This window comes from Chlamydotis macqueenii, chromosome 5, assembly GCF_036417535.1.
Source record: "Chlamydotis macqueenii isolate bChlMac1 chromosome 5, bChlMac1.mat, whole genome shotgun sequence".
In the NCBI taxonomy this organism is placed as follows: Eukaryota; Metazoa; Chordata; class Aves; order Otidiformes; family Otididae; genus Chlamydotis; species Chlamydotis macqueenii.
In genome coordinates, this window is record NC_141560.1 from 7,764,906 (window position 1) to 7,786,994 (window position 22,089).

The 22,089-nt window shown below is 41.5% G+C and overlaps 1 protein-coding gene across 4 annotated transcripts in view; it reads right to left on the reverse strand.

Annotated features, from left to right (window-relative positions):
- PPP2R5E (protein phosphatase 2 regulatory subunit B'epsilon) overlaps positions 1 to 13,647 on the reverse strand; it is a 78,532-nt gene extending 64,885 nt beyond the window's left edge. The window contains exons 1-2 of one of the 4 annotated variants that reach the window (XM_086750174.1): positions 12,993 to 13,647; positions 10,042 to 10,205 (exon numbers count right to left, since the gene is read on the reverse strand). In XM_086750174.1, the coding sequence (XP_086606300.1) occupies positions 10,042 to 10,198 (157 nt within the window). In that variant the 5' untranslated portion in view covers positions 10,199 to 10,205; positions 12,993 to 13,647. Of the gene's footprint in view, positions 1 to 10,041; positions 10,206 to 10,414; positions 10,432 to 12,992 lie in introns of those variants that run through there. The other 3 variants (XM_086750172.1, XM_086750171.1, XM_086750173.1) reach the window with 3 other exon arrangements.
- Between the last annotated feature and the right edge of the window lie 8,442 nt (positions 13,648 to 22,089).

The window sequence follows — 22,089 nt, forward strand, 5'->3', positions numbered from 1 at the left end:
AGAAAAATAAGAATATTTAATTCCTCTAAAATCTGGAATCATCTTTTCCTCAGTTTCTAACAATCCTACATATCAGTTTGTAATACAATAAATTTAACTTGCAGTAGTATTCCTTTGCAACATAATTCATACCTCGAGGAAGGTGATTCTCCCCCTCTACTCTGCCCTGGTGAGACCCCACCTGCAGTACTGTGTCCAGCTCTGGAGCCCCCAACACAAGAAGGACATGGACCAGTTGGAGAAGGTCCAGAGGAGGCCACGAAGATGATCAGAGGGCTGGAGCACCTCTCCTATGAGGACAGGCTGAGAGAGCTGGGGCTGTTCAGCCTGGAGAAGAGGAGGCTCCAGGGAGACCTTACAGCAGCCTTCCAGTACCTCAAGGGGGCCTACAGGAAAGATGGGGAAAGGCTGTTTAGTAGGGCCTGTTGCGATAGGACGAGAGGTAATGGTTTTAAAATAGAGGGGGGTAGATTTAGATTAGAAATTAGGAAAAAATTTTTTACGATGCGAGTTATAGAACACTGGAACAGGTTGCCCAGAAAGGTGGTGGAGGCCCCATCTCTGGAAGCGTTCAAGGCCAGGCTGGATGAGGCTCTGAGCAACCTGACCTAGTCAGGAATGTCCCTGCTCCTTGCAGGGGGGGTTGGACTAGATGACCTTTGGAGGTCCCTTCCAACCCTAACCATTCTATGATTCTATATGACAATATATACAAAACCTTGAAAGCAACAAACAAATTTACTGCCACCTGCATTTTAAAACTTGAAAAGCCAGGTTTGATACAAGCCAAAACCAGCGCACACACACAAATAAGAAGCCAAGAATATCACAATAATATTACATTAAACTCATGACACTGCAAAGAGGCACAGAAATCCCAAACAACAAAAGACCAGCTCACATCAGGTACATACGACAAGCACGGTGAGAAAAATAAGAGGTCTCACACCATATACCCCTGACACTTCCTGAAAATCTGCCAGGAATCCCACAGAAAATGACACCGCATCCAAGACAAGACACAGCTAGTTCTTCTTAATGACATTAAACGTTTTCTCTGATGCTCATCAAAAAGACGTACAAATCCATTAAAAACAACAATTCTAATGACAGATCTTCTTAACCTTATGATAAAAAAATACCTAAAGGAACGCTTCCTTCCCATTACACAAACTAAATTTACACCTAGCCACTATTCACAGTGAAAAGCATAAAGCGGGTAACTATGCAGGTTACATTCATTTCATGGTTTTAATCAAAATCTGACAGTAAAGTATTTCTCCAGACAATATACAATTTCAGTTTAACCTTACTCTTCACGAAGGTATCTGATTTTTCTGAATAAAAATTACTGTATCTGAGTACTTAACTATTACTTCCAACTGGGGGGGGTCAAGCCCTAAAAGTAATACTTTACCAGTAGGTACACACCATTCTCTGCATTTATTCATCATCCCAATCATCCCTAAGATACCACCGATGATTTACTTTAGCTTCTGCAAAGTAGCTAACGTAAACTAAGTACGGAAGGCTAAGTCTGCGATTGATGTTGTGCAACAGGTATGTTCCTTTAAATTCATAAAAATCTTCTGAAAACCCCTAATTGTGCACAAACTTTTATAATCAGAATAACAAACCGCTTGCCTCCACCTCTCCTTTAACTTCGCCAGTTCTGAAGTCCAACATTAAGTTATTAGAACAAGCTCTTCAGAGCATGGAACACAAGAAGCTGCTGTTACAGAAGAGCTAGCAATACGTCCAGTCATGTTCAACAGACTTTCCAGCAATCTGCTATTCTACTTTTTCTTTTAGGAAGCTACCCAGAAAGGATTCCTTTCACTTTCTCACCTTCCACCCATTTAACCAGGTACATGAACTCTTTTAGGCTGTGTTCCTTCTCTGCCCCAGAGTCTTGTAGATGCGAGGGGATGGACCATACACTTTATATGCAAAGAAAATAGCACAGTTAAGAACCTGTTGTACCGATCAGAAAGGAAAAAATAGCACTAAAAATTAATAAAGGGAAAAAATGCAAAATAATTATCCTTTTTTATATAAATGTATTAATAAAAGATGATAAAAAGTTAAAGTGTTTGAAAATAAAATCATATTACATACTTTGCTTTCAAGCAATAGAACTTCATATTACAGAGTCAATATCAGACATACTGGGACTTGAAAAATAAACTTTCTACAGGAGATTGAAAAACTACTTAATATATTAAAGAAATCTAAGAACACATACATTTTCAAAATCACACACAGGTCACTATCTATTAGAAAAACCTACTGGTGAAAAACTTTCCATTATTGTAAATTACTATCACTCCTGATCAAAACTGATTCCCCTGTAGCTTGACTTCAAGACTTTGTTCAAAACATGTAATTTTTTTCAATCAAGTGTAACAACTAAAAGCACAAAAGTATTTTACACCAGTTCTTTGCACAGCAGCCTCATTTTTGACAACATCCTCAGACTGCAGTTGCAGCAATTTTTTTACTACTTTTTTTTTTAAGCAGAAAACTACACACACAAAAGCTACCAACCCTATGTAAGAGTTCATCACCCTTTCAGTTCTGCTGTATTGACTGTTTGAAAGGACACAGGATCAAATCACTAAAATTATGAAGGTTTTAAAAAAATAAATAAATAATCAAAAGAGGGAGGTGAAATATTTTATAATTATCTAGTTTACACTGGGGCCCTGCAGACACTTGTCCCAGCACCGATGAGAGGCAGTGCACTATGGTGTACGCTTGGGAACTTCTCAAAGAAGCTTTGCCACCAGAAAAAGCCCTCATGTAACTCCACCTGCAACGAGACACTTAAAACCAGTAAGGTTTCAAACTAAGATAAGCCCTGCTACATCCCTCTGAAAGAAGATTGTAGTATTCTTCTAACAGATTTTCTTCAACATTTTATGAAGTTATGTGTGCATATTTGTGAATTATACAGTTACCAAGATTACACAGTCCCCAAGTGTCCAACCCTACCAGAACTCATCGAACTCACTGAGTCCTCTCGTCTGTTCCTTCTAAGGATTTTTGCTTGATTGAGCCAAAGAAACAGTAATAACTTGAATGAAAAAACTGTAGGTGAAAGGAAGTTACCCTGAATCTAAAAACAGTATTCTGTCCTCCTCCCACTCCCCAGAAAGCATAAATGAAAGCGCTCTTTTCTCAGGGAGGCAGTAGCTTACAATGGATGAACGTGAAGGGACTGCTTCCTTACTATAAAGCTTTACCAGTGAACAGGAGTATCCCATGATAAGCACTGAATTTTAAAAACAGAATAGAAAATTAAATAAGCTCAAAACCAAAACATTATATGACAGTAAATATATAAAACTTATTTATATACATAGATATATATTATAAACAATTAATATACACAAACACAGGTTTTATAAATGCACACATAATTCCAGAGATACGGAAAATGTACCTTTCACAACAGTAAAGCTCTACCTCACAATCAGTTATAAAGGCAGGACTATACTTCAACCATCATGAATACTATATAGGAACAATTGCACAGCTAAACCAGTACTTGTATTTGTCAAAGGTGCTTTGGGAAAGGAATAGAAAGGAGGTACTTAGTACAGAAACAGGAGAGTCTATTACAGATCCGTAAGGTTACACTTGGACACAAACAAAATTGTAATATTATTAGAGAAATAACTAATACTGCTAAAATATTATAGAGCCATACTGTAAAAATACAGACTGAAACCAAAAGCTTCTGATGGCAAAGTCTAAATATTCCTGCAACAAATTATCAAGATATTAGACTCAATCTTGTGAAGAGTACAGAAATACATTTTACACAGTGATTACAAAATACTTCACTTTAAAAATAAATAAATAAATAAATATGTAAATAAATACGTTAAAGAACAGGAAGGGGTGGGAATGCTCATCGCTGAACATTTCCAGGAGGTAGACTGAGAAATTCCAGAAGTATAACAGTTACACCGAAGGCTTCCGATTAAAAAGCAAAACAAAACAAAACAAACCCCCCAACAAACAAAAAACCACCACCACCACAGCTATAGGAAAATCGCCAGACCTAAAGAAACTTAGAAACAGAGACAACTGAATGGAAACATTAGAGGATCAGAACTAAGCTGAGAGAACTTCTCACCAACTGCAGTTTCACTAACACGCTGTTAAGATAAGGAGGGTTTTTTTCACTATGACCTTAACTTCAAGTCAGCATTTCTACACATGCTCATTCTCTACAAATGTAGATCTGCAAAACCACATTCCAAATGTGGGAGACAATAACAAGCAGAGAAAAATTCAAAAAAAGAGAGAATGTAATCAGTATATGGCCCTTTCTAAACACCATCAAACAAATACTTTTTGTAAAAAACAGAAATCTTTAACATTATCAGAAAGAATTATTCTACAATGCCCAGATGTTGAAAAAAAATTAAAAAGAAAGTTAAGCATATACCCAAAAACAACTGCCAAGAGCACAAGAGAAGGTGAAGAAATTAATTACATATGACAAGAACCTCATACATCTGAAGAAAAAATAATAAATACGCTAAGCCCTTCTCCCCTTTGGGATTCTGGCCCTATTCCCAAATCTTACACAGAGATCGCCTCTTACATTCAGATTTATTTCAACCAGAAAGGGCACAAAATTCCTAATAGTTCCAGGATTGATGCTTGATTCACCATTGATCATGTACAGCACAAAGCAAGTCCCAGCATTTCTTCCACAAAATGATTTAGGAGTCCTGGGCTCTATTTCCAGTTATGGAAATAAAGCTAAATTTTATTTTGGAAAGTCATAACCACTATGACCCTAAATTCCTGTTTATAAATTAGGAGAAAGTATTTAGCTTAGGTATATTATTAACAGCTTATTGATAGCTGTAAAGCATTCCAAATTTCACAAATGGAGAGTAGCACAGGAAAGACAAGCAGCCAACCCCCATGGAAGCCAACAGAAAATAGAAGTTGTACCTTTCTTCTTCTACAACTCAAATCATAACTATTTCCCATATGTACAGTTCTGAAAGCGGTACCTCTAAGTCTGAAAAAGCCAGACTTTGTGATAAAGGAGATTTTAACAAAATCAAAAGTAACTGTATCTGAAAAATAAGGTGCACATCTTGCAGTTCTCACTTAGCCAAGAGCCTTTTGGAGTTGGCAGGATTTTTTACTATTTAGGAGCTTCAGCATTTGACCTATAGATAAGATGCATAAGAAAAGCTTATAATAAAATCTCAACTATAGGGAAATAATACAATGATCAATAGCAAACAGTAAGTGAAAAAGATATCTTCCCTTTTTGACTATGCAATGCTCTTTGGTTGCCACTACAGCGATTCTTTAATGCCATGGAAACTATCTGATAAATGTATCACAAGCCCAATAAATTTCATAATATTGAGGTAGCAAAGCAATTGGTATTGTTGACAGAGAACTTCTGTTCTGAGTGCCTATTTTAAGGAAGACAAAATATCTAAAAATAAAAATCATACTTTGAGTTGTTTTCAAGAAAAATATACAATAGTTTTAGAAAACCTGAAAGTAAACTACACTAACTATATTAGATCATTGGAAAATGTGGGAGGATGATAGGAAAAAATAGGCACACTTTGAAATTACAAAAACAGGATACATTGATTTAAAATTTAACAGTCTTACTTTTGGATGGTTTGCTTTACCTAACTTAAGTAGTTTTAATGAGGGCGAGGGGGATGCGAAGAGTACTGTGAATTACATGCAAATTTTCTGTCCAGTTTCTCAAGATGCTAAACACGTATTCATACAGCATATGATCTTTTTAGTCATCTGTATGTATCTCTTCATCCTCTAGACACTCCCCTACCATTACAGATATCGTCAGAAACACAAATGAACCACCCCTTCCCCTGTTACAGGTAATACCGAAATTGCTCTGCACGTGGCCAGTACCCCAATATAATTTTTTCCAACCAGTTGCTTTCTAACATTGCACTCCTACCGATCTACCTCTAGAGACTTCTCAGTCAAAAGAGTATCTATACAAAATGAAAGTGAAATAACCCTCCAATAAATACTACACCTATCCAGTGTACACACAAAACGATCTTCCTCTACAGAACAAGCACAATTTGAGGCATGCCACAAACTTGGTTAACAAACTTGGGCTGGGGCTGATGAGGTGGAAGTACACACTCCCCAGAAAAGGGCCCTTCACCAGGGCTGCTCTGCCACAAACCTGTTATCTGGGGACCTGCCAGCCTTTGTGATACCAAGAGCCTCTTCAAAAGGAAAGCCAAAATCAAAAAGCTACAAAGCACTGCAAGATACACCAGGCAAGAGCATGCAAACATTTAAAAATGCATCTGAGACTGAAACATACACAAGAATACACATATTGGAAATGCAGGACAATTGTTCCCACAACTCCCATATGCACTTCTAGTCCCGTCTCTCTACACTTGAGACAAAGTAGAAAAGGCTGGCTTTAAAGTGTTATATTGGACATTAGCCATGTTAAAAAAAGATAATCTCAAATTAGATTTAGTCACAATAAATAGATTTAAAAATTAATACAAATAAGTAAATAAAAATAAAAATGTAATTAAATTATCAGGAAAGTTAAGTCTTTATAGTAGGCAAATAGAGCAGCTTTTTGGCTTGTGGCTTTTGAAAGCCCAAACTCAACCCAACAGAGCCTTAGAAGGCACATCCTCTTTTCTAAACACGTTAAATGTTTGTTTACAAAAAGATACAACATACACACTTATGTTAATTAAAAAACAAAACACCCCCCCCCAAAATCCCAACAGTAAGAACTTAACTGCTCTATACTTTTTTTTTTTAACAAGCAATACTGACAATTCCAGTTCTTCTTATTGTATTTCCTAAACAGCAGGTTATCCTTCATCTTGTACATAGCATCAAAACATACTGTCTCTTCTAGTTTTCTCTCCTGAAACATTTTTATTACCAAATGAACAACAACAGTGCTGACTTATCTATCTGGTTTTGCAATACTGGCATGTATGTTCACAGAAGGCAAGAGACTACATTAAAACACTCCCAAAACAAGCCATTTCACTATATATATGACTCTGTCCCTGGGGAAAGGAATGAGAGCAGATAAGATGTGACAGATGTGTAGTCACGTCACTTAATACACTACTGGAAGGTGCTCAAATCATTATGGTGACAGGCAGAGTATAAAAACTTGCGAAGAATGGACTAAGCATTTATCTAATTGCATACACAATTCTTGTAATCAAAGAAGATACTGAAGTCCATAAAAGTGTTGTTTGAGAGAAGGCAGTCTGCAAATGCCAATTTGCACTACAGTAATTTAAAAAAAAAAAAAAAAAAAGAAAAGAAGAGAGCACGGCATGTATGTTTTTGTCAGCAAAGCCCCCCCATCACGAATATGAAAGACATCCAAGGTTGAATTTGAGGTCTGTCCTCTAAAAATTTCCTGTACTGAAATATTTCTGAAGAGGTTTAATTAAACTTGAGATTTACCCAAACAAGAAGTTTATTTAAAATTAGCAACTAACTGATCTCATTTTTCTGAAACTTTAAAAAGCTATTTTGCTGAAATCTCTTCTCTGTTTTTTGTTTGAAAGACACAAAGAATAAGTATGAAATTGGAAATCATATGATTACTGGACTGAAGTAATAGGACTAGTCACTTGTTTGAACAGAAGTGTAAATCTAAGAGTTTACAAGATTAGGACATTCAGGCAACTGCCCAAGAAAAGTACGAAAAATGCAGGAGGAAATTGTTTCCTCACTTCTTTCAAGTTTAATAATCCTGAATGCTACAAGTATTAATGTAGGTCAAGAATATTTCCAAACAGTAGCGTGATTTTTAACTGCCATTGTCCCTTCAGCAGGGACCCACACCAGTGCCGTTTCAGATAGATTGTTAGGCCCAAATCCTGCAAATTAATCTGCACAGGTACATCCCGGTGCCTCTGGGAATCCGCATTAAGTCAAAGAGGGAAAACTCACTCACAGGATCAGATTCTTAATTTGAAGCTGGACCACGGTAACTCATTATGACACTAATCATAAATGTCTCACCAACACTCTCTGCTCCCCATCTGTTTGTTTTATCTTATTATAGTTTTATATCTCAATCCATGGGACTAGCTACAGCAGTCAAATTAAGCACCTGCATATGCCTACGTTTCTGCAAGACCAGGTCCTGAGACAAAGGCAACATTTTTCTTACGCTTGTGCACATGCCTAGTTTAATCCCTGAACGGGACTACACAACAGAATTAAATAACTGTAACATCAACTTTTTCATTTAAACAAACACGAATCTCAATGTTTTACAGTAATCTTGCCATTTAAGTCCAAAGATAAACACTGTTCACCTTCTGAAGCGTAGCAGCTAGTATTTTCAAAGGAAATGGCCTGCATATCAAAAATGACCTACCAAAGTACAAAACCAAGCTTTAAAATTCTTTGTGTCTTTATGACACTGTCACAAAACAATGAGAAAAATCCATAAAATAATACTCATTGCAGACTACAAAGTCAAATCCACTGGCACCAACAGACCCCAAAGGGAGAAATCCTGAAGCAGGGCAGTGATACTGCTGGTACAGCATCACTCCAGGCCTCCTGCTCTTCTACTCTCCTCTCCGCTTCCCAGAGGGTCACTGTCAGGCACAACACAGGGGGGCTAGATGGACCTTTCTTTTGACCCAGTATGGCCATTTGTGCATTCTTACAGGTATCTCACAGAAAGAAGTCACAAATATTTTTATGACAACTCCACTAGATCTAATCCTAGAATCTCGATTTTCATTAAATCGAAAGACACACATTAAGGCATAGACTTTGGTCAGGGTTGGCCGTTTTCTTTTTTGGTTTTTTTTTTTTTGGTTTTTTTTTTTTTTTGCAAATTCTCTCTTCTTATGAAGAAGTGGGGTTAAGAACTAGAACAAAGTACAATTACACATTTATTACATATTTCAATGCTCTGATTAACAAATTTTGTCCAACAGGAAGAGGAGGGAATGTGGGAAATACACTTGCCCATAATGCAAAAATGGGACAGACATAACATTAAGCCTATCAATCTTGTGTTTTCCAGAATTATCAGCATCAACCATGCTTATTTTCACTACTTAGAGCAGAAAAGACAACTAGCAATGAAAACAATCCACAAAACTAATATTTGAGAATTCAGTGTAAAGAAACAGTTCTGAAAGGCGATTCCCACTTCCTCACCAGTCAGACATAATTATGAGAGCTGCTTTTAGCCCTTGGATTTGTACTGAAATTCAGTGACAACTGGGATTTAGGGGATGCATTCAAGATATTACAGAGATACTGGCATCCTTTCAAGAGTAGTATGCTGGATCATAATTTTCTTTCCCAAATTAGAGGTTAAATCTGCCAGCAGAAACTCAACTGTAGCTGGGACACACAGGCTCTCAAAACAGTAGCGCCTTGCCTAAGACCTGATTGGCAGCGTCTTTCTTCTTGAGAGGCTGCAGCTCATGGGACCTTTCGCCTTCAAAACTCAGCAGAGCCAGGAGCTGGGAGCTACCCATTCACAAATGGCATGAGCAGGGGTCCCATCTCCCCACTAATACCTTGCCATAGGGCATTCAAAATACACCTGTGGGCTGCACTTGGCACCACTGTCACAAATTGCAGACACACACATCAAAGAAAGATACTATAAACCAGTTTCCCTCTGCTCACAAGTCCACTAACCCTTACCAAAATTATTGTTCACTTAGGTCAACTGCTGAAGATTCACAAAATAACGCGCTCCCACATAGCCTCCGTGCCTTGAAAATTCAAGTCATGGTACGGGTTAACATTCGCATTTAAAACTTTAAAAAGCATTGCAAACAATTACCACACCCTCCAGTCACAGATAAAATATTTTGTAGAGCTTAAATACATAGATTTCTGGCATGCAACATTTCTCATTGCTGGCAAATTTTTCCTGCAATTTCTGCAACAGAATACTGTGAATCTAGAAGCTGACTGTAGAGTAAAATTGTTTTATTCATTAAAAATCATTATTGATCTTACCTTTTAGCAGAGGCAGGGGAGTTAACTCGATAGGCTTGCCCTGAGACCTAAACTGGGAGGAGCTTTGTGACCTCTTCTGTCTGGCTTTTCTGACGGACTTCCGAGAAAATCCGTCTACTTTATCCACTGATGGAGGAGTAGTTGGTGCTGAGGACATATCCCTACTGAAGGAAAGCAAATGTTACAAACATATTCCAAATGGATAAAATGGGTAAAGATTAACCTAAATTTAAAAAAAAAAAAAAAATCTTCTTTCTGCATCACTCTGCTGCTGAAAACTCACCTTGATAGACTGTTAAGAGGGCTAACCCACCAACATATGTACAAATCGTATGGAATAAAATTAATGTTAATGTCATTAATTATGTGTAACAATTCTTCTCACTCACTTTTTTTATCTGTGTCTCCTGCAACAGGAAAAATTCAGACCTAATGCTGACATTATTATGTCAATAGAACTTCATACACCTGCAGACTTGAGGTAGGATTGCAGCCTTAAACTATGAATTCTTCAGGACAAAGTAATTTCAACTCATTCCGCACAGGACCATGCGTGCTGAAGAATGGGTACACAAAAAGACAAAGGTTTTTTTGGCATTAAAGTCATCAGTATGCATAGGACAAAAAAATAGGACAGAAGAAAAATACAGTTTGCCACACCTACATACAAGATTTTATAGAAATTCAAGAAAGCATAGCAAAAAGTACTGCTATGCATCACAATTTCACTAAAACTGACAAATTTTAAATATTACTTCTTTATTCTCCATTTTGGAAATACTCAGTTATTTTCTTGTGAGTCTCTTTACACAGAGTTATTCCACGCCCTGGCATTCCTGTAAGAATTGCAGTGTGGTAGCCATAACTGTTCTAAGGGCATAAGCCAGACAAGGTTTGCAGGGAGAGGCAGAGAGCCAAAGAAGGTTTCTGCAAGCAAAAGTTTGTTTGTTTCCCAACTCCATCAGCTGGTCTGAGAAATAAGCATTGCTTCTTTCTACAAAACTTGCCTTGGTAGTACTCCTGCAGCTGATGCCATGCTACCAAGAAATACCAAAAGGAAACATTTAACCAGTGAATTAATCCATCCAGCTATCGTATTTACTAGTCTTGCCCTGTCTGTTAAAAAGGCCCATCACATCCTGGAGAAATACATGAGTAATACTTAAGCGAAACGAGACAGGAGGAATTTAGGCCTACACATTTCAAGCAGCTCTGTGCACAGTTAACTTCACCAGCGTGTGCACCTCTACTGAAATCAACAGAATGATCTGATTGACCACAACCAGTAACACCAGCAGCTCTGTTGATTTCGGTACGGCTACACGCTCCTGCAAAGTTAAGCATCGGCATAAGCATTTGCAGGATCAGGGTCTTAGAACGTGTCCTTGGAAAGCATTACTCATCCTCACTGTCTGTTGACTTCAATTACCAAAGTGACTCGTGTGCTAAAAGAAGTTGATTCCACAATATAGAGAACACTTTCGAGTACTTATTTTATTAAAATATTTGATTACTCATACGCTTCATAAATCACTAAATCCACTGAAACAGACATTATTTGGGCTTGTCTTCTGTAAGAAAAGCTTTAGAAAGTATGATTTATTGCAACAGTGTAAACAAGTACTGAAAGGTAAGAACTACTTAATGCAAAATTATATATAAGTGTATTAAATCTACCAAAAATGGAAGTATAAACTTCATAGCTTCTTCGAGGAAGCATGTGCAGCACCCAGAAGCGGAACTGTACAGCTGGCATTACAATAATGAAAGAAACTTATTCCATCTTTTTGATTTCTCCTGAGGTATTCTTTCACTTTCAACTTATGCTTCCTAAATATAATACACTATCAGCAACATGAACCCGTACCTTAAACTGGTCTTGTTTATCATCTGGGGGGAAAAAATGCCACCATCACCAGGGCATTCAGGCCCCAGCCAAGATTAATAAATAAAAAAGTCAGATAAACTGAAATAGAATGGCCTGTACTTTAGCCATCCACTTCTAAGATTTCAACAGTCCGCCAAAAAGCATACAAACACAAAGTTACCTGTTACATAAACCAAATTCTGGAAATATCAGCAAAAATATATTCTTAAAAACCTGAATCGCTTGGCCTTATTCAATCTCACCAAAAAGATTCACCTCCTCATCACGTGCATCATTGAAGTGTAACCATTTCTACAGAAATGTTTGCACGCTCTCTCAAAATTAAATTATCAAAAATAATAACAATAATGGACAGGGACTAAAGTGGATCACTTAAACTGCAGGATCATTGTGTCAGCAAGAAGCTTTACTGACACTTCCCTGCTGTAAATTTAGTAACAGTTTCCCTAACCTGCTTTATAAATTATTAAAATCTAATTCTAATTCAACAAGACTACATCCAGCCTAACAACCTTACAGTAAACACTGATCTTTCTTTTATCTCTCCAAATGAACATTCCCTCCCCTGAATACACAATCGCGGTGAAACACACTGTTTCAGTGAACAGTGGGGCGGGGGGGGGAAGCCCGAGATTATTTATTGTGTGCTAGTGGGAAAGCTGCAAACCCAGCCACTGCTTCTCGTTTCTTTCAGCAGGGGATTTCATTGTATTCGCCAAGTATTTTGGTAAATACGAAGCCACGCACATCAGACCCGCTGGTCCCCGGGGTGGGGGGGAGGCGAGAGGAGGTGAAAATACCGACGGATCCCAGCGGGGCCGGGAGCCAACGGCTCGCTCGGCGCCCGGCGAGGCAGAGGTGGAATCAGCTGCCTCCCGCCCGCTGCCATCGGCTGTCATTTCCAGAAGGGAAGCCGCGGAGCACCGCCGCTGGAACATGTCCTCCCCGCAGCCCCCCGCGCCTCCTCACCCCCGCCTCGGCCCGCCCGCGCCTCCTCCTCCTCCTCCTCCTCCCCGCACCGCCGCCTCGCCGCTCCCCCGCGGGCCGGAGGGATGGAGTTTACCTTGACCCTCCTGGTTGAGAAGCCGAAGAAGGGAGGGAAGAGGCGGCGGCGTGAGCCGGGCTTGGCGGAGCGCGGCCGATGCCTGGCGGCGGCGGCCCGAGTGTGGTACGCGCCGGGCTCGGTCCCTGCCGCGGCGGCGGCGGCGGCGGCGGCGGCGGCGCAGGAGCCTGTAGGCCTCGGCGGCGTTGGCGGCCTCCCCAGCGCAGGGCGGCGTTGGCGGCGGGTTCAGGAGCGGGCGGCTGCTCGGGCTCCGCTCAGTCCCATGCACTCGGCGCGGCCCCCCTGCCTGCGATGGCTGCTGCCTCACTCACATTCCCGGCGGAGCCCTGCGGAGGGGCCCTGAGGAGGCGCGGCGGAGCTGGGGGGGGTGGGGGTGCGGGGGGGAGCCGAGTGCGGGCCGAGCCGAAGGGGAGCGGCGGGCGCGGTGCGGGCGGCCGGGAGCGGGGCCGGGGAAGGGGGGGGCAGGCCAGGCGGGCGTCGCGGCGGTGCTGCGAGGGGCGGGAAGGCCTCTTCCGCCGGCGGCTGTCTCAGGTGAGAGAGGGGGTCCCGGTGGGCGTCAGGGGTCGCGCTCCGGCTCGCTCCTATTGTCACTCTCAGCGGGCTCCGGCCATGGCACTCACTCACTCACTCACAACCGAGCCTGCTGCCACCGCCCCCCGGCCCGCGGCCCGCCCCCCGCGCCCGCCCACTGGAGCCTGCCGCCGGGCCGCGCCGCCTCATTGGCGCCCGCCGCCGCCGCCGGGACAGCCGGGAAAGGGGAGCGCTGCCGGGGGAGGAGGAGGAGGAGGAAGAAGACGAGGAAGAGGAGGCGGTGCCGGCAGGGTCGGCGCGCAGCGGCGTGGGGTTTGCTGTCGCCATCGGCTTTGCCTGTCTCGTCCCTCTGCGGGCCGCGGGGGAGGCGGGCGAGCGCCGGCCGCCGGCACAGCGAGGCCCATCGGCTGAGGTAACGAACCCGGCAGTGCGCAGGTAAAAACGTCCCCGTCCCGCCGCGCCGGGCCCTCGTAGGGGAGCCCAGAGCCCCCTTCCCGCGGAGGGCGGCGGGCGGGAAGGGCCTGGCGGCGGCGGAGGCGGCGGGAGGGACCCGGCCGGTTCAGGCGCGGCCCGCGGCTTCCTCGCTGTGCTCCGCCGTGAGAGGCGGGGAGCAGGCAGCGGCGACAGGGCTCTGCAGCCCGGCACCCTCGCCCTTGGGTGTCTTTAGCCGGTGTACGGTTGATATCTGAATCATTTTGCCTTTTTTTAAGTGTCTTTTTATGTATAGCGGATAACACCACACGTGCTGGTACTGTTAAATATCATAAATTTTGTTTAAATGTATTTACCTGATGGCGTGGTGTTTGCTGTGGAGTTTTTTTCCCCCGTAAAATACAATTAATGATGTTAAAATGGCTACTGTGTTTGAAAATACTGTCCACTGCTTCCCCTGTATGTCTGGCAGGAAAAAAAAAGAAAATTACTTTTAATGAGCAGCAGTCCTGCAGTGTTGATATGACCAGAACCCTCTAAGGTACAGTAATTTTTTAGGCAGTGAGCTCCAGGGCAGTTTGAGTGCTGGGTGCTTTGAAGAGTCAGTCACATCCCCTCTGTGCAGGCAGTGAGTGCCTGAACCCTCTGAACGTTGCTGATCTTACGGAGGGTACCGAGTTTTTGACCCACTCAGCTTCTTGACTCAGCTCACCCTCCAGGTCCGTGAGTACCGGTGTTGGCATAACGGAGGAGGTGGGACTGTGGCAGACTTGATTTCGAATGAACTGAGCTGTTGTGAAAGTTTCAAAATTGCTGATTTTTCAGCCAGTAAGTTCCTTGGTCCAGCTCACATTGAGGAACCTGGCACATGAGTTAAAATAAGGTCCCTTACAACTCTAACCATTCTATGATTCTAAAAGCTCACCGCTACTGAAGTATAACTGTAATGGGCGTGAATGGTTTTTGCCTCTCGTCTCTCAGCATGCATCTCTTAAGAAATATGTCTCCCCTCATTTTTTCTACCTCTGGATTAAGTAATTCTACTTCATTTCTGTCCCTCCTTGTACGTCACAGTTTGAAACCTTTCAAGATGTTTCTTTCTTCTCCCTGTGTTGTCTCAAAATCATTCACGTCTTTTTTGAAGTGCAGCACCCAAGACTGGACACAGTGCTACAGTTACGACCTCAACAACACCAGCATCTGCTGTCATGCCTGCACAGACTACATTCCTGTTTACGTGTGCCAGTACAAATACTCTGAGTCAGTATGGCCTGTTTGCTGTTTTGCTGACCTGTTTTACCCCCGCATCCATTTCTGCTGACCTACCAAGCCAGTTACTTCTCCCTCAAGTAGACAGTAATGCTACTTGAAAAATGATTTACTGCAACAGCCCCAATGCTGTCCCTTCATTTTTAGTGCAGGACAGATGGACAGTCAAGCAGTCAAGACCTCTTTTAAAATAAAACTCCACGTGATTTTACGTCAGAAAACTGTAGAGTTTGTCATCCTTTGTAAATTGATGGCATTTCTCAGAAGAATTGTATTTAAAAACCAAAACTTAACTAAGATTGAATGATGCCACAGTTACGCATCAGTTGTGTAACTCTAAATTTAGACGAGATATTTGTACGTATTTATGAATATTTAAATCTTTAAGTTGACTTAAGCCAAACCAGCTAAAATAATCTAAAAGTAAGCAAGGGCTGATAATAAAGACTGCAGGTCAGGGAGTTTCATACCAGTATAAGGTAAAATTTGGCAAAAACAGTGTGACTTCCTGTTGAGCCCATCAGTGAGGGACAGAACCTGCAGATGCACATGTTTTGCTTTGTTATATTTACTTAATTCTGCTAGCTGTGTTTGTCAGTGACATACGTTAACACTTAGATTTATTCACTGTCCCGTGTGATGATTTTGATCTGGACTGACCAGTGCCGTGAGCAGCTCAGAGAGCCATGGATAGCACACTCTCCAAAAGGGAAGTTCTGGCACGGCCTGATGGCTAGACTGGCTTTTCTGCAGAAGTTCAGCATGTCGTTTTACACGGTTGTACTTTGATCTGCCCCGTATGAAGTGAAATCCATCTTTGCCAAACACTGAAAATCATGTGGGTATTTATTAAAATAACTGCCATGGAAGGGACAAAAATCAAGACTGCTGTGCAAGTCCATTGTCCTGTGCACACAGAGGTTTTTACTGTTCATTCTGGTTTTGTATAATGGCTATACAATTAGTTCTGTCTGTAGCTGAACAAGCCGGTAAATAATGCATTTGGCTAATTTATTTCTTATATGAAAAATTGTATGTTTCGTCCATTTTGATTGTGTAAAGCATTTTTAATGTCTTTTGTATCAGGTAATATTTGTGTGGTAACAATTCAAGAAAAATACCAGCTTTATCAGTGCATAAACACAAATCTTACCTCTTCTTTTTCACTTGGCCATCAGAATTTACAGAGTCGGCTTCCCTTTTATTTCCAAGTTGCTTTCTTTTTTTTTTTTTTCTTTTTTCTTTTTTTTTTTTCAATGTAAGACACAAATGTAAAATTGCTCATATTTCTAAGGGACACTATTACTTGTCTTTCCCCTATTCTGTTTAGTCTGTATTTTGTAAAAATTACTACTTTAAAAATGATTACATGAATCCCAAGCAGAGATGGAAAAGAAATAAGTACTACAGGTGTTTTACATAGATGTGTATGTGCATATATTTATATATGTGTTTGTATAAATATATATAATATCAATTTGCAAGAATAAAAATGAACTCTCATCAGATGAAGTTCACATGACCAACATCTCGCATACAAGTGTGTAGGCATATGCGTAGAACTATGCGCGCATTCACAACCTGCAGCCCTTCCTGAAGATCTACAAGCAATTGCAAGTTCTTTTGATCAGTGTTTCTCCACTGTTATCAAAGGCACAAGACAAGCCTCTCCTTTTAAAAAGTTATACTGCCTTAGTGTCCTACAGAAGGGATTTTTTAAAAATAGCTTTGAAAGGAATTTTCAGGGCCAGCTCCTCACCAGTGAGGCACTGTCCTTTTTAGCACCCGAACATTCAGAACAGCACTCAAGAGTCCTCCAAAACAGAGGTTTTGTACCAGTGACTCAGATTTGTGCCACTTCACGTTTTTTTTTGTGTGACTGAAGTTCCGCTATGGACCATCTGTTATGGCCACCCAGGCAGGAATAGGGAGCCTGCATCCACACTGGCGTTCTGCTCTTCACGTAGCAGCTTGTCAGACAGGATCGTGTCGTAGATACCACCTTGGGAGTCCTGCTCCATTGTGTGATAAACACGAGTGGATCTAGCTGGAGCTTGTAAGTGTTTCACGTAGCACGTCTGATGTGGATTTGTCTACAGTAAGGGTCACGTAATGTTCCGTAAAGGATCTTGTATATGTCAAAAGAAGCATTATCGGGGGCACTGTGGGATTAGTTCAGATATTCCCTGTTCCAGTACTAGTAAGCAAGAAAAGACTGGAGCTCCCCAGAGAACTAATTATTCAGACCAGCAGGAAAAAGACCAGAAAGAGAAAGTGTTATGGAGGAAGAAGCAGTGCTGTTTGAAGAGGCAAATCAGCATGCGAACAAGGCTTTTCTGATACATCTTTTAACAAAAATGAACACAGTGGAATACTGCATCAAAGTAACTGTCCCGCTCCATCAATTTGATTGAAACAGCATAATCTGATATTTTTGTTTACAGTTGAATCAAATTCAAGTGTAATGAAAAAATGTGCTATTTAGTCTGTTTACCCTGCAGTTGACTTCTGATTCCTGTGTTTTACGTTTTGGGGAGGAAGGGTATGTCCAACTTCCGGGCAACATTTATAATCGCAGTACCAAGTTTCTGTAATAATAAGCAAATCCTTATTCCTTTTTGCCTACCGCTCCTCCGTGTATCAGCTCTGCTATAACGCTGTCAGTGCCCTCAGGAGCTGAATGCCTGATGCGTGTGTCGGATAAGGATTTTAGGGTCAGAGACACAACTACCTGAATGGGAACTAATTCTTCCTCTGTGTTTATAGACACTGCGTCATTTGAAGTCTGTTTCTGTAGACAACGTGGCAAGATAAGTAGAAGCTTGCTCGCCTCGGCAGTTGGCTAGCTGCCTCCTCCTAGCACAACGCTGCTTTCACTGACTCCCCAATTCATGTTTTTGTTCCTATTTTGTTCCCCTCCCCCAGTGTCTTAACTTGTCTTCAGGGTGCTCCTTTAAGCCTAGTTTTCTGAATTTTTTCTTAACTTTCCTTTGCTGCCTGTTTACCTCTGCCTTCTTTGGGCTTTGCGGTGCGTTCCTCAGCCGACCTGCTCTCTCCAGCTGTCACTCCCCAACTGCCTTCGAAGGTTCTAGCACTTCCCTCTTCTTTGCCGGGGCGTCCGCCCACGGGGCTGCCTCTGGCGCCTGAAACTACACCTGGAAACACAGCGCCTGCCCGTTGTGTGACGTGGTCCCCCGTGCCACTGGGGTATGTGAGTCCCAAGTGAAATGAGGTCTGCTTCCGTTGTGTCGCTTTGTGATTAAGTCTCTTCGTTCCAGTTATCTCCGCTTTTAATGTGTTATAAGCCAGTGCGTATGCTCTTCTGAGCTCCCAGTATAAAGCCATCGTCTTCAGGTGAGCACTCTCTGCTGTGGCCCAGCTTCCTGCATCGTCACACCCCAAAAAGAACAAATGAAATGAGGAAAATACTGGTGGGTGATTAAGGTGTCCAGCAGTGCTGTAAGTGTATGAACTGCTGCTCTGACAGCTCTTCCCGCATCTCCAGTGAAGCACCTACCAGCTCCCTCCCAAGCTTTACGCATCTCATGGTTATTGCAGCAGCTGGTGAAACACTTGAGGTTTTCGCCAAGCACAGAGACCCTGAGGACAGAGTAGTTCTTTGTTATAGAAAGGAAGCAAGTGTTCGTGTTGTATTTTTTTCCACTCACTTTCTCTTCCTTATCTCATGGTACAGCTTTAACCTATTGGATAATTTATATTTAAAGTTTTCAAATTATGGCAAATGCAAGTGGTGTTCTGTAGTCCATAGATCTGCTCAGCGTTGTAGGGAATGCTGAACATCAGGGGGAGTCCTAAAGCATTTAAATATGTTTCAATTATAAGTCCTAATGGGTTCCAAAGCTTGCGGTAGGAAGCTGGGCAGAGGAAGGGCTGTACAGGTGCCGAGGGCGCTTCCACAGAGCTTTGGAACAACTTGCTAGAAGCAAAGCTACGCAGAACAAAGTGGCTGAGTGTTGGTCACAGGTCTGAACACAAATCCTCCTGGGAGTCTGCTGCATGAGCAGGAGCGCCCTCACAGCGCGAAACAAAGCGGGCCCCGCTACATCCACCGTCAGCGGGAGTCAGCCGTGCGCAGCACAGGTGCAAGGCAGTCAGCGCTGCGGGCGGATGCAGCAGCAGAGACCACAAACACTGGAAGGGAATCTGTATGGCTACTGCTGAAATGGGAAGGACAGGAAAAGAACAGTTGTGTAAGCATTTTCTAAAATATTCCCAGATCCACTGTCAGGGTTAAACAAATAGGATAATTTAGCCGCTGAGAAAATCACGTGAGTAGGAGGCTTGTAGGTCTTTCGTGACCCTGTACAGGAATTACAGATCCCCTAGAAATTACCAGTAAAAAAGGATTTAATGTGAGACAGGAACTGGAGTTGAAATCCCAAAGCTGTGAATCCTAGAAAAAGACAGAAATTGATTAGATTTAGACAGAAAATAGTTGAGAACCACCTAAACAATCTGCCAAAGCAGACCACACCAAAATAGGTAACTGGGTAAAGAACTCTTCTGTGCAAGTGCTGGAAGTTTAAAAACTTAGCTGAAGAGAAGAGAATGTCTCACTTTAAAGGAGCACATGGGTAGAACTGATTTTTAGGAAACACTGAGAAGGAATGGCGTTAAAGCCTCCGCAGTACTTGATGACAAAGACTAGAATGCTAAGGTTAGGAAAGAAATTACAAATAAACCAGGAAAGATCACTAGACCATTGTACAAATCTATCATGCGTGCTTCCTTATCTTTCAGTCAGTGTAATTTGGTGTAGACTGTACTTAGAAAAGAGAATAAAGAGAAAGCCAAGAAATAAGATGGTGTGGTACAATTCCCACACAGGGAGAGGATTAATACACTGGGGATCTCGAGCTCAGAAGAAAAAAAACTTCAGGCTGAATTTGTTAGAGGTCTGTCAAGATCTTCAATGGAATTGAGATGCGTGAGTGAGTGACTTATTTTTCAAAACAGCTTTGTATTATTTGTTCTTGTGTTATCTGGCAAGATAAAACAAGCCTTCATGTCTTGTTACAGAGGCAAAAGGTTCAAATTAAAAAAAAAAAAATTAAAACCAGATGCCCAAGAACACCAACCAGGTGCCAAATTGTCCTTGCACTGTAACAGGCTACCATAATTGCAACACACATTACATATACAACACATTAATGAGTTCAGGAGCGTGTTTGCCACTAAATAAAAATGCACCCCATCAGCTTCAAAAATCTGTTCTGTAGAGAAGTCTAGACACCACATTTAGGGTAACATAACTCAGTAAATATAGAAGAATTCGAGCCAATTGTCTGTGATGCGTTATGATAAGATTTGGCATATTACCATTATTGAGTGGCTTCTTTGACATGCTGTCCAGTCCCCACATTTGGAGAGTTTCCAACATTGTTCTGTGTCAGGTGGGTCCCGGAAGAATTTACAGCAAGAAGCAATAGCCAAGACTTGAATGAAGGAAGATCAAAAATAGAGTTGAGATTTTCCTTTTTAAGAGGATGCAACGAGGAGTTAAAGACATGATTTGCTAAGGCATCGAGCAGCACCAGCAACCTCTGGAAAATTCATCTTAGCTATATTTAGTACGTTTGAAGAAATCGTGGCTCCCACTTGAGCCATTTCAGCTCAAATAGAGATAAAAAATAATCAGATCACAGACTCTTAGCTCATCTTGAATAAATATTTAAGGGAATTGTGCACTTCTGAGTCAAGTTTAGGTCTAGTGTGTGTCTTTCTAGGTGAGCTCCTACCTCTAAACAGATTCATCTCTAACTGCATTCTGTAGGTGTGCATTTGTACTTCATGTGCTAAAGACCATAAAAAATGCGCTGTACAATGAAATTCTAATGTTGAGAGCTTTTAGTACACAAATGGCTAACGAGAGCCCTTCAAACGAGCTCTTCCGTGCACGTTTGTTTTAGAATAGTTGCAGTGCCTCACAGTTACTGGGTTTTAATGGTGGGCTGTTGAGGCAATTTTTGAAGTCCTGTAATCTTTGTAGAGCTCAGTTCTTGAAATTTTATCGCCGTCTTGTAGCTTGAGAGCGAGTTACTCCTCGGCAGTGCTGTTCAATGCCTGTCTGAGTACAATTTTAAAATGTGAGGTTTTTTCTTTTCACTGATTTATACCCAGGTCAAATCCATATTAGGATCTTAGGTTCTTCTCTTGAAAACTCACTGCAGCTTTGTTTAGGATCTTAAAATACTAGGTAAGCCACATCCTGGAAAATATGAAAATAAATTTTCTCCATCTTCTACATGAAGCATCCTTTTTGAGTTACCAAACTTTCTTCCGATGCACACTGGTTTTGATCCAGAAATTCATTCCGTGACATTCAAACAGTTCTGATTGCATCAAATGTAATTCCACACCCTCAGAAACCTACCTCAGGCCTTTTCCCAGTGTGACCCAGCTATTTTTCTTTGGGATGTTCTAGGATGTAATGCACTACCATTCTCGTATACAACACTGAATGTGTTTTAGAGAGTTTTTTTGTAATTTGTGGTATCATTGTGCTTAGCAAACTGATTTGATACATATGTGTAAGCAATTTGAGTTGCCTCCTGTTCCCCACTGCAACTCACTGCTTTGCTTTTAACAAATTGACAGAATTCTAACAAATTTGCATGCCAAAGCTTTCATACAGTGCCATTACCTATCATCCCATTCAAATTGTTTCTCCAAGAAAATGACCATCTAGCGTTGGTCCTGCTGGTGATCATCTACAGAATATTTCAACTAGAATGCCATGTATGCAGAATTCTTTATTTTATTTTAGTTGCAAAAATATTTGCCATCTGAACTGTTATCTGCTTATTCGAGCCATTAGACAGTAATATCAGTAAGGTAGTCTGCT